The sequence below is a fragment of the Pyxicephalus adspersus genome, chromosome 1, assembly GCF_032062135.1.
Source record: "Pyxicephalus adspersus chromosome 1, UCB_Pads_2.0, whole genome shotgun sequence".
NCBI classification, from domain to species: Eukaryota; Metazoa; Chordata; class Amphibia; order Anura; family Pyxicephalidae; genus Pyxicephalus; species Pyxicephalus adspersus.
This window is the reverse complement of record NC_092858.1, coordinates 170,184,384-170,197,540: the sequence shown is the minus strand read 5'-3', so window position 1 is coordinate 170,197,540 and position 13,157 is coordinate 170,184,384. Positions and strand designations below refer to the sequence as shown.

The 13,157-nt window shown below is 37.7% G+C and overlaps 1 protein-coding gene across 1 annotated transcript in view; it reads left to right on the top strand.

Annotated features, from left to right (window-relative positions):
- Positions 1-9,079: 9,079 nt before the first annotated feature.
- The window catches only part of LOC140337971 (cell surface glycoprotein CD200 receptor 2-like), a 17,227-nt gene continuing 13,149 nt past the window's right edge, over positions 9,080-13,157 (top strand). Inside the window, exon 1 of the mRNA XM_072421914.1 lies at positions 9,080-9,192. Within this exon, the coding sequence (XP_072278015.1) occupies positions 9,080-9,192 (113 nt within the window). The remainder of the gene's footprint in view (positions 9,193-13,157) is intronic.

The following is a 13,157-nucleotide window of genomic DNA, read 5'->3' as shown; positions in this document are numbered from 1 at the left end:
GGTACTATAACTAATTTCGCGTGGTGAGGTGGTGGATATTTTGGGTCCTCCTAATACATGGGGGTCATTCACAGAATCCCCCACATGTGTGACAGAGGAATTATATTGAGTGGATGTGACCCTTTCCCCCAACAATGGCCCTTGCATGGTAGGAGTCTGGTTATAGCCAAAGAAAAGGGTCCTACACTCTTTTTGCCCCTTTGTTTTTTGCCAAATCAGATTCCAGAGCACCCTATATTCAAAATATAAGATGCACCCAGACTTGCTGCCCATTCAGGAAGGTCACAATTATGGTAAAGGGCCTGGTTTTAACTTTAGTCTAGACCCCACAATGTTATATTTCTACTTAAAAAGACCCTTGGCATTACAAATGCCTGAAAAGGCCTACCACCAGTCTACTCCACCCCTAAATTGAGTATCCAAAGAAATACATGGCAATCATGGCTGCTTCCACTTGTCACTTGGCAAATAAAGGATAATGGAGAGACCTTTTTGAAAGAGTTTTAATTGTTTTTTTTGTCTTTTGTAGTTTTGAGCAGCAAAATGCCATGGTGTCTATTATAATGCAGTAAATCTGATATTTATTAAACATTCCCTGGTGAAGAATCATTAAGTCGGTGTGTTTTAATGGTAGTGATGGATTCTCCATTGGAGAATGTTTGGTTAATATAACAGCTATTGCTTTAGAAATAGACACCTTTTTGTAACTCTCGGATTCTCCCTTTATTGCAGTAAACCTACATATATAATTCAATGTTATAGAGTGTTTTTTTTTTTGTTGTTTCACAATCAATGCTTAAACTAATAATGACTTTGTTTACAGGCAGAACTTGGAGCAACACAGACCCAGAAACAATAACTGGAAGCACACGAGAACAGTACGTATGGCATGTAACCACATTCTATATTAATAAGATTCTAATAAGCTTACTCTATTTTAACATAGGACCCTGTTGTTCTTTTTGGATCACTTTCCATAACCCAACATTTGACCTCCAGACAAGCATTTACATGTACAGAGAAAATACATTTGTGTGGACTTCCATTACCCACCTGGGTATTTGTAATTCTGTCAATAAAGTCTACAGATTTGCATAGTCTATTAGGAGGTGGCCTAACTTTTCTCTGCTGCAGTTAGGCAATAGATTTGGGTCACCTCCCTACTCCCCAGCCCAAACCTGTAGACAGAAGAACAGCAGCAGTTAAATCAGAACCCGCGTTTACTCACCTATGCTTGTTCCATCTCAGGGCACCGCCATCTTTCACCTTCTTTATTTTCCGAAGTTGATTTTTGGCCACTCTGATTGCCTCTGCCTGAATGATGCTACTGACCGGGGGTTCATTCACTCCTGGCATGCACAAGGAAAGCCGGGACAGCTGGGTTTCCCAGGCATCAGTGCTGAGCTGTGCATGCTCAAAACTGCAAAATTTGACAGCTGGGTGAGGATCAAACAAGTAAGAGCAGTTATTGCAAAAGGGACACTGTATTTCCCTTTCTGCTATAACCGCCTGCTATATGGTAAAAGGACTTTAGTTCCACTTTACCCTCTTTGGTCATACTACTCCCTTCTCCTGTTACAATGTCCCATGTTCATGCATGGTTCCAAGGGTCTGTTTTAACAAATCTCTTTAAGACTGGAGAAGATAGTCTATGATGGATAAACCTGGGTTATACAACAAACCTGGAATGTATTTGGTCAATATTAAAAACATATGCAAATAATACAAAATGACTTGATTAAAACCATTCTAAATTTTCCGGCTCACCCAGGTTCCCCAATGATCTATCTTCTCTAGTCCTGGAAAGCTTTCATAAATCAGGCCAATAGTATCAAAGAAATTGCGTCACATCAAATGGTAGACAATTACAAGAAAACTTGACAACTGCCTTTTTTTTTATAACAAGCTTTCTGTAATTACTAATGACATATCTTCTTTCAGGGAACTGGGACTGATGTCTAGAGGTCAAGAGGAAGCAACATGATGGATACCAATGGTTAAGATACCTTCGGACAATTCTGTTTTGTGGTCCTAGTTCTCAGTATGTTTACATTTCAAGAATGCTTTGGAAAACATCAATTAGGATCCTGCAGGTTAAACGTTTATGCAATGTAGTACTCTAAATCTTTAATTACATTTTCGAAGTCATAAAGATCCTTGGAATGCAGGACCAACAAAATTACAAACCTCTTTGGGTAAAGAAAAGCTACTGAAAGTCATTCTTCCCCACAAGACTAGAACTAAAATGGAAATTAAAGTTTACTGTGGGACATCCTAAACTTGTGTGCCATGCTTTACTGTTGTTTTAATATACCACAGTTATCCAAATGGGCCATTAGGAAAGTGGAAGGAATTTACAGAACAATCTGAAACTCCAACATCAAAATATGGTCTTCAATTCAAGGTGTATTTTTAAATGGTTTGAAGCACAGATGTGGGAACCCATTTGCAAGTCTGGGAAAGTCAACTGGGACACATTTCTTTTCATGGAAACCATTTTCCAAAGAGAATTTAGTAGCACGTTGCCTGCTTGTCCAAGAAGCTTCTTGAAGGTACGACATGAAGTTGACATCTCGCACATTTGGAAAAGCGGTCTATTTATAAACAAACAGCAGTAACATGGAGATGTCTCGTCAGCTTTTTTTTTCAATCTGGATTTGTTTAATTTTTTGGTGTGGTCTTCGATCATCTTCATATTTTAGACTTGTGTGAAAGTGGTGGAAAGGGTTATTTATATTATGTTAAGCCTAGACAGAAACAAACAAAAGATATTTGGGAGAAAATGCTGTTTTTCCAAGCATCAATCTCTCAGTTTGTTATTTTAGCTTGCAGTGGAAAACCAACCTTGAGTTCAGGTTTTGATCTAGTGGTTTAAAGGACATGAAACACTGGAATCAGACAACCATCACTCATGAAAGAAGAGTTCTAGCTGGTTTCCATGTCTTCTTGTATTCTGCACATCACTCTTTGCCAAAGAGATTATTGTCTATAGTCCTTGAACTTATAATGTGAACTAAGAAAAGGGAAAGGATTTGTGCATTTTCGATAAAAGAAACTTCAAAATGACATGACTTGCCAGTCCTTGAAGAGCACCTTACCTTTCCCACGTAATAATGAGATTATGGTAGAAGTTTTCATTAGTTGAACCTATATTTAATTTATAGTGTGGCACTTAGCACCTTTGGGATCACCATATCCCTCTAAAATACTGACCCCCCCCCCAAAAAAAAAAATACTGCATATGAAAAAAGAAAAAAAAAGGAACCACTGCAGGAATATGTGCACCCAAATTGCTGAGTCAAATAGAATGTTTTTTCTTATTAAGACATTTCAAGTAAATGCAAAACTTTCTTATAAAAAGAGTGCATTTAAATATAACATACAATACATAATAGAAATTAAAGTGTTCTTAATGCACAACGGGTGACCCAGAACAATTTTTACCTTTTTCACTTTTTGTTATAAGCCAAGTTCAAATCATTGCTCAACAATATTCTGCTGTCTTATATTAGTTGTTATGTTATATAGTTTTATTCCTGCTGCTATTTTCAACAGCAATTTGTAACTACTTTGATACTTTTTTTTGGTGTTGGGTAATTGTACTGAACATTATCAACTTTGAAAAGTCCTAAAATCTTTTAGCTAAAACATTTTACTAAGGTGTTAAAACTTCTGGAAGCTTGTACTGTTGTGTGTCTGTTGAAGTGGGTTTCATTTTAATCATGGATTCACTATAGGAGTCATCCGTTCTCTGGTATATGTAGATGCTCATGTTAATTGATGATAAGGCTATTGAAAAGTAACATTTTAGTTGAAAGTTAATCTGGTGTTGTAGCACACTCAACAACTGAATATACAGTATATAGTATCTTTTAGGCTAAGTCACTGAGTCTCCCTGACAAAGTTCCAGGTTCTCTTCCAACTTATTTTAGGGTTTGGGGTATTCCCATTTCGGGTATGTTTTCCATCATTTAAAGATAGAAAAAGAAGATAAGGAAAGATAAATAAACAGAAAGTTGTGCAGGAGAAAGACAGGGCCGGTAATCAAGCAGATCTTGCCTCTGGATTCCTAGAAATTGGGTCTTTATTTTGCATAAAAAATTTACGGGACATTCACCGTATTTTAGAAACATTAAAAAGGGTAGATGTATTTTTTTTTTAGATCCGAAGCTTCCTCTCCTGTGTTTCTATTCTGAGAAATGTAGATCAAGAGCTAATACAAGACCTACAGTCCAACTGTACCAATAGACAGCGGCCGATCGTGCAATGATGGCTTGCAAAATCCATAAATACTTAACTGTTGACATGTATTTGTAATGAATAATGACTGCTGGTGAACATCTATATCCATTCCCCCATTGAAGACCACAGGGCGGGGTAGAAATTTTTAGTATTACTTTGTTGTTATCATGAACCGTTCTTCTGTGTACAGCAAAACATCCCTGGTGCAAGCAAACAACTGATAGTTCTCTGTCGTCATCCTCAGACTTGTTCAGAAATTTCAGTTCTCAAATGCATGTATTTGATTTGTGCCATTTTGTAGTGAATATTTAATATGTATCTTGGTGTATTTAGGATATATATTTTTTATATGTTGTGCACTTTTTTATTTTACCCTTTGTACTGACTGATGACAGGTAATAAATTTTTGTATTACTGTACATCTAATACCTAACTGGAAGACATTCAGGTATCAAATGTGACCTTTGCTAGTCATGCAAATGCAACGGTATCTCTAAAATCATCCAATAACCCCCTGCTCAGTCAAATATATCAATCAGCAAATTTCATGCTGATTGTATTAAATATTTCTTTGTAAAACAAAGATTGTGTATAAAGTAAAAAACAGATATAAACTAAAAAAATAAAACTGAACAAAACCATCACAGATTCGCTTTAAATACTTGAAAAACATAGTGATCATTAATGTTCCTTTTGTCACACATAAAGGCTGTTGTGGGGTCTTTATTGCTCCCAAACCTTTTCTATGGCTCTAAAATACCTTATATTTATATAGCAGCTGTGAAATTTTGTGCAAAAATCAACTGTATTTATGTCACTGTAGAGAAAAAGACAAATACGGCTAAATAAATACAGTTGATTTTTACAAGCTTTTCACAGCTGCTATCTACCCCAGTATAGGTTACTTTAGGAGAGGGGTCTTAGGTTCAAAGTTTCCTTTAAGTGTGAGTAAAAAGTAAATACAGTTTTATTCAATCTCATAAAAGTAAATGGCACAACCAAATCATATAATTGTTTACACACATAGTAGTCGGTCATTATTTTATTGTCACGGTGGGTACAATTTAGGAATCCTTATAATACTTGTCTTACCTATCCCTTTCTAGCCATTTGATTCATACTTATTCACATCCTCTGAAGAAGCAAGTGTCGTGAAACGCATTGAGAATTTTCAGATATAACACCGTTGTATTATTTTGGACTCATATTGACCTATCTCTACACCTGTATCACACTATTTGTATAACTAATTGTATGATTTTAATGTGTCATTTACGGATATATGAGATTACCATTAGTGGACACTTTGAAGCTAAGACCTCTCACCTAAAGAAACCTATTCTAAGGTTATTTTTTGTAAATTTTTACAAAGAGCTTTTTCTCTACTATTAATAAGTTAAATACCTGTCCTCCATACCCATGAGTTTATGTTACTGTACTGGTAATGGCTAATGACATAAATGGCAAAATTGAGCATGTTCGTCGTTGAGTCCCGAGTAAATTTGTAGTTATCACAAAGTTCAAGGATTGTTGGGTAATAGGAAAGTTTGTAAGCGTATTTGCCTAAAAATAATTTGCTCACTTTTGCCCATTCCTAATTAGATATGGATTACTAGCAGTAGAGAAGAGTCATGGGTTTGCTATGGGGTGTTTGAAATAAATAACTAGTTTTGAATTGTAATGCTGGGGACTTTGAAAGGCTTATCCAGGAATCATCTTAGGTTTTAAAAAGGAAAAAAAGTGAAGAATAAACCCAATAGCATAGACAAAGTCCAGTGTGGCTTAATGACCGTAATACAGAAGAATCTTACAGACATCTATGGTGTTCAGTCTTAGGAGCTCTTCATAGAAGCTTCCAAATCATCTGTATATATGTCTATGTAACGTAATAGAAAATACTTCTCTTTGTTGTCCTAATGATTGTTTGAATATTTTGGCAGCTATTTTGTTTTTTATTAAAAAAAATGTATGAAGCCTATTTATGTTTCCACCCACCCAGCTTTTACCAGAATTTCCACAATGGATTCACTTACAAAATTTGTTCCATGGTTCACAGCTTTCTTATCGAATTAACTACAAAAGGTGTCAAATTTTGGTAAAACTTGGATGAATGTTGGTTTAGAACAAAGATAAACAGGCCAAAATTTTGGTAGCTGATTATCTGTATTCAGTGTGAAAACATTGTTACAATGTGTTGTATGTTCATTAATCATTTCTGGGTGTGTTCTTACATCAAGCCGTTTTTATGTGTGTCATTTTCTGATAACATGGTATTTCTTATTTTCTTATTTCTGTTTGCCATAATATGTATTTCTATATATTTTATTAAATCTATTTATAAATGAAGTTGCGTTTGTGTCTTTTTTTTTAGTAGATCACATGAAGGAGAGATCACATTTACCTATAGAAGATTCTCTGAAAGCAATATGACCAAATGTTTATGAAGCTGATCCCAACTCTGATAACAACCCTGAAATATATTCCTTGGTAGCCATAAAGAAAATAAATACATAAATAACCTGTGTAAGCCCAGATTTACTAGCAACGCAGGAGCATCCTCATCACTGTGCTGCATTTTGCTTGTATAGGGAGCACAGCTGTGGGAGGGGTCCTGCACGACCACCCATTACTGGCTGCTTGCTGATAAATATGGGAGGGGGCGGTTACAAGACCAGTCACCCTGCACAAGGAAAGAGAGCTGTGCTGAATGGTCTCTATCACAGGTCACAGGGAGCTCCTGAACAAAAGCAAAAGAACACCAAGATTTAAGGAGGAATACACATGCTGCTTGGATTTGATTATCTGGTAAAAATAAAGGTGTATAAGCCTGAAAAAAAACAAATTTCATTAGATTAAGGGCTAGTGAGCTACAATATATCTTCATTTTGGTCCTTTATTGCTTTGTATGCCTAAAGAAAGTCATTTGACAGTGTTGACCCTATTACAAAAATGTTGGTCTTTCAAGTGAGTGACTCACACAATTACAGCACGAGTGCCCACCAGATGCCAAGCCTCCAATCAGAACTCTTCACCTATAGCAAGCCCCTCGGGAGGCTAGTTGTGCCATCCCAGCACATGGTTGCCTTAATGATTTCTGTGTGCAAAGGATAGCCTCAGAGAAAGGACTGACGTAAGATCAGGACCCCCCACGAGTGGGACAAGGAACACAAGGGAGGGCAGACCAGGTGATCCACAGATGATGCAGTAGAGGAGAGTTCTGCAGAGGCAAATCCAAGAACCAGAGCCAAGGGTCATAAACAGGTAGTCGGTCTACCATAGGATACAAGAAAAAGTGAGTTGGGGTCACGGGCAGGGGTCAGTCCAGGTACCAACAATACGTCCAACAGAAAAGCAGACCACTAGCAGGTCAGCCAAGATAAATGCTACAACAGGCAACTAGGAGCAGAGGGACTATAAAGTTCAAGCAGCCAATGGCAAGGAAGGATTGGATCCAGGAACAAATTTGCTCATTGACTGCAGTATATATTCTAAAATGATTTTCAGTGATGCAAAGTCTCAGTGTATGTTTTGGGGATGCTGTGAAAGAAACCTTTAAGGAAAGTGCTTTGCTAAAGGGAGCTAGGGATGCTGCAAGCTGCCAATTTCCCCTACAGCAGGCGATGCCGATGGAGGGAATAAACGGGGGTGATTTACTATTGTGATCACCAGAAGATAGACATCCTCTAATACATACAACCTCCTTCACACCAAGAAGAAAATATAAACCTGCAATGTGGCAGTCATGCATTATATGAGGTTCAAGGACAGGGGTGCCATGGTAATTGTGAATAGAATATTACTTACTTTCATGGAGGAAGGTGACAATACTTTCACACTCTGGGAAATTCCATTTCTTTGATTGAGAGACTTGAAGGATGGGACTTTCCATAGCTAAACTTGAAGAAGAAATGTGCTGGCCTTTGCCTGCACCTGCAGATTATTTACCATCTGAGGAACAGGAATTAAATAGAACGCACCCTAAATAATAAACCAAAAGTAAAACAGTAATGGAGATATTAGCAGTGAGACAGAAATATACATATGGAACATTCTGATATCATGGAATATGATTATAAGGTTCTGTTTGTCTGCATGGAACTTCATACAGAGCTGCTGCACATTCAACTGGTATTCTGTTTCAGTTTGAGCTATTGAGCACAGCAAATGGATGAAGTTTTCAAAGTAATAGAATATGGATGTTCACACAGTAGGAAGTTTGGATCAAAGTGGTTAAATATCCAAGCCTGTCAAAACTTTCCAAAGCAATCAAAAGGAAATCTCTCAATAATTCCACAGACACATTGGGCATGATATATTATTGTTCTCCAAGACTGTAATGGATGAACCTGGCAGATCCAGCAACTTTGTAAATGATTTGGTCCAGGAATCAAAGCATTTTTCATTAAAAAAAAAAAAACACAAATTTTCTGGATCACCAAAGGTTGACCCATGATTGCCTATCTTCTCCAGTTTTTGAGAATTTTATTAAATCGGGTCTATTGCTTCCAGAGGTAAAATTCTAAGAAGCTCACACACTGTTGAGGGCCACTATTTTCTAAAAGTGATGCTTGCTTAGCTGAGCAAGCTTTAGTGATTGCAGCTCTGAGTCAATGGCCCTGATTTATTAAAGGTCTCCAAGCCTGGAGAGAATACACTTTCATCAGTGAAGCTGGGTGATCCAGCAAACCTGGAATGGATCTGGTCCAGGATTGAAAACATTTGCTAACAAATAGCTAATGACTTTTAGTAAATCTATTCCAGGTTAGCTGGATTACCCAGCTTCACGGACAAAAATGTATTCTCTCCAGCCTAGGAAAACTTTAATAAATCAGGGCCAATGGGGGATAGGGTGTTGGGCCACTCCAAAAAGACTTCTGCTTCCACATGGCTCACAGAGGTCCTTATCTGCGAGTTTCAAGGCAACAACTACAAGTACTGCTATGGAAAAAGGTAACATACTGGATATCACATGTTATTTTACTGCAGCCTGACTTAATTTTTGGTCTTTATCTTTGACTTCCATTAGGATTTAATTTTAACAAGGGCCTGTCCATTTATTATATGAAAACATCTAAAAGTTTAGATACATCTAAATCCAAGAAAAACAATGTAACATATTGCAGTCCAATTTCATTCTGGGGTCCCTTTGCTATTGGTAAATGCTAAGCACATCCAAACCAAGCAATGGGCACATTTTCAATGGGACACACATCTGAATCGACAAAAAGTGAACCTACCTAAGGTTGAGTTTTACTAATTGACCTACCTTGTCAACTCCCCACATGCAGATTATTTAGCTTAAATGAGTGAACCTCTTCTTTTGATTGACCACTCTATGGAGGAAAATAGAGTAAAGCAGATTCTCATGGCGGCCCTCCTCTGCCAATCACTGCGCTATGTTAAGACGTTTGGTCCAAATCAAACCCTGTTATTGGGTTATTCCATTTCTGTGCCCTATTGTGGATGCACTCATTGTTTGGTTCTGATGTGTTTATTATCCATAATGTATTGACCCCACAATAAGTTTTGCTCTGGAGCTTGGCAGAGATGTTCTAATGTCCACCATCAAGGAAGGGATTCAAAATGAGATTGACCTTGATGTTGGCACTGAGGTTTGCGCACATGTCAATGAATAAATGAAGCCAACAATCTTTATTGGATGTTTTAAAGGTGTTCATTGACTTCATGTTGGTAGAGCTAAGGTAAAAACTCATGTGAACAGCACAGTATACTTTCCCGTAAGGCAGCTGATAATCCAGAATAGAAAAATGGAAATTACCAAATGACTAATGGAAACAGTGACTTTGTGTCTTATCAATATTTGCTTGAAGAAAATCTCATCACTGAAAGGTGGTGGGAAGGATCCAGGAAAAGCTTTTCAAATACTTTTGCTTTTCTATTACTAAGGAATAGTGATAATAAACCTGGATTGCTTGATGCTCTATGGGTTTGGCTGAACGTTTTGTGCTCAACCAGCAAACCATGATGGCATGCAAGGTAAACAGTGGGGGCCTTATGGGGAGATTGCTGAAAAGTCAAGGTGACATCAAGGTCAATCTCATTTTGAGTCCCCTTTTATTTAATAATCCAGTTTATAATGATAGTCATCATAATGATAGTCATCATTTATGTGCGTAGCAACAAATGATCAGCTAACTCTTAGACATAGTCCAACAGATTCAGACTACAAAATGATGGGTTTCCTTTGGTGTAACCAGTCATGATGAGCCAATCAAGAGATATGGAACCTGGACTGACTTCAGTTTAGTCAATTTGCCACTTACTGGATGTTAAACCTCAATTGCTAGGTGACTGGAGGCTACAGACAGTTTTTTAGGATTTATCAAACTCCTAGAGCTCTGTTTATAAAGCAGTGATTCAGTATTTAACAAGCTATTGAACCCCTCCTGGCGGTGTTTTCAAATATTAAAGCAGTAAATTTAAAAGTAAATTTTTCTGTCTGGTCCTGTCTTCTAGCCACACACTCGCAAACAGATGCCCGTCTGGCATTTGCTTCCCCTGGCCCCATGTCCCCAATGTTTACACGCTGGGGACGCAGATGCCGGCGGGGCATTGCCAGGGTACACAGATGACCAGCCAGGGTCATCTGGGTTAAAATTTTGTAAATTTGTAACATGATTATAAGCTCGAACCTTGAATCAGGTAACATTCAACTTTTACCACGAGATGGCAGCAGCACATCACTTTCCAAAACTTCCACTAACCTGAACTTCAGGCAGGACTCAAATCACAAGGTGTATGTAAGTAGGGTTTCTTTTTTTATGTTGTTTAATGTTGTAACCGTAAAAAACTCTGATTCTGTGTCCTGTTGGGGAGATTACCTGAGGCACCAATTAAAACTTAAAGGGGTTGTAATGCTTTACCTTAATCTTACTCAGTAATAACCTCTATGGGTCCCTGTAAGGCAGAGCTCAATCTGGGAGAAAAAGCAGTGCACTATGCTGCTCTAGTAGTCAGTGTATACCTATGTGCTGACAATGAGCATCTTGGGAGAAGGAGAGAGAGCAAAGGTAAGCAAGGCTTCTTATTGTGTTGGTTCTCTTTTAACTTTGCTCTTAAAAATGTGTTATGGGCACTTCTACTGAATGTGCCTAATAATTTACCCATACTGTATATGTTTAACAACATTGTGCACTTTTACTCAAGTACAAACCGAAAAAAAAATTGACCTGAACAAAAATAATAATAGAACAAGAATCTCAGTTTATACTCAGCTCACACCACTAGATGGTGCCATATTCTCATGTGAAGTGTAAAACAAACTTGTCTGAGATTATATTGGCTTTATTATTTCAGTTTACATAGGGACATAGCACCATCCAATGGTGAGGAACAATATTGCTCTGGAGAACATTTAAGAATAAGTGAGCAAATAAACCCAAAAGTATGAAAATATTTGGGGAAACATGATAAACAGAAAGCCTCTGTGATTTTAATGTTTTCCCTTTTTAAATAAATGTGTTAAGAGTAACTTACACAATTTTTTATACTTTTCACTCCCCCCCCACTCTTTTCTTGCACTACAGATATAAGATCAGTAAATATTCTGATACATACAGAGACCCAAGTGGAGAGGTCACAAAAAACAATGATGAGTATGGGTGTGAATTTGGACTAGTTTGATTCTTGGTGATGAAGTTGTTTCCAGTGACTGTGGTTTTGTTTCAGGATCATACTGGAAGATTCGGGTTTCATCACCAAGTGATAACTTTATGAAAAGTTTCGGCTCCACCTCAAGTTGAGAATGTCAGCGCAAATTTCCTTGCGTCTCTCTTTTTGTTCCGATTTTAATTTTTACTGAAAATATCAAATTGGCGCTTTGCTCAACTTTTATACTTCTCATGATTTCAACACATGAGAGAGGCCTGTAGCAAGGAAATATGCCCAGGGGCGGAATGACAGGAGTGCTTGAGCTGCCCAAGATAGAGGGGAAAGGGTTAAAGTTTGAATTACAGAAAGAGGAGAGGATACAGAGAGGGTTGGGTTGGAAGCAAAGGGGGTGGAGAGAAGAAGGGTTATAATGAGGGAGAAAAATAAGTTAGGGACAGTTTTTTGAGGGAAGAAATTTCCCACCCACCCGCCCTGTTATAAGGAGTTGGGGTAGGTGGTTGAGGTCTGGTGGAAGGTAAGAGTGGGTTAATTATGGTGGGGGGCACCCAAGCTGGTGGGGTACCCCTTTAAGTGGTGAACAGTGCAGGCCCCTGAGGCCATGCTGTGCTGCTAGGGGCCAAGGTTGGCATAATGGTATTGGTCAAGATTGGCAATGTGATGCGGACTTTACCTTCCAGACCTGCAACCTAGTTGTTTGGGTTTAATTGTTGGTTGTGTTAGGGATTATGGTATTATGTTAAAAAATGGGTTAATTTTTATGTTATGTGAATGTTATTTTATTTGGTAATTTATTTTAGGTGTATAATTATATATATACATATATATATATATATATATATATATATATATACAGAGTTAAATTTTATGGAAATTGTTAAAGTGGTATTTTATTGTTAAATAAACAGCTGTTGGCCCGCCATTTTAAGTGCAACAGGTTTCAGTGTGTTATTGGGAAGATTGTAGAGAAGGGGGCTGGCAAGTGTGGTGGGGGTGGTTTTTATGTGTTGGGGAAGTTTTGGGCAAAGGTCCGAGCTACCCTAGTCATGTGGAAACATAACGGCATTAAATAGTGACTGACAACAATGTAACTGGCAGAGAGTGCCAGCATTTGTCCTGCATGTTTGGAGAAATTCACATATTCAGGGAAAGAAATCGGAATCATCTTACTGCTTTGTGATAGAAATAGAAACCTTATTAAATAGAGAGACCTTGACATTGTAGTAGGGAGCTTATTATGTACAGATACAAGTTCATCACACAACTGTTCAAGAAATAGGACAGTC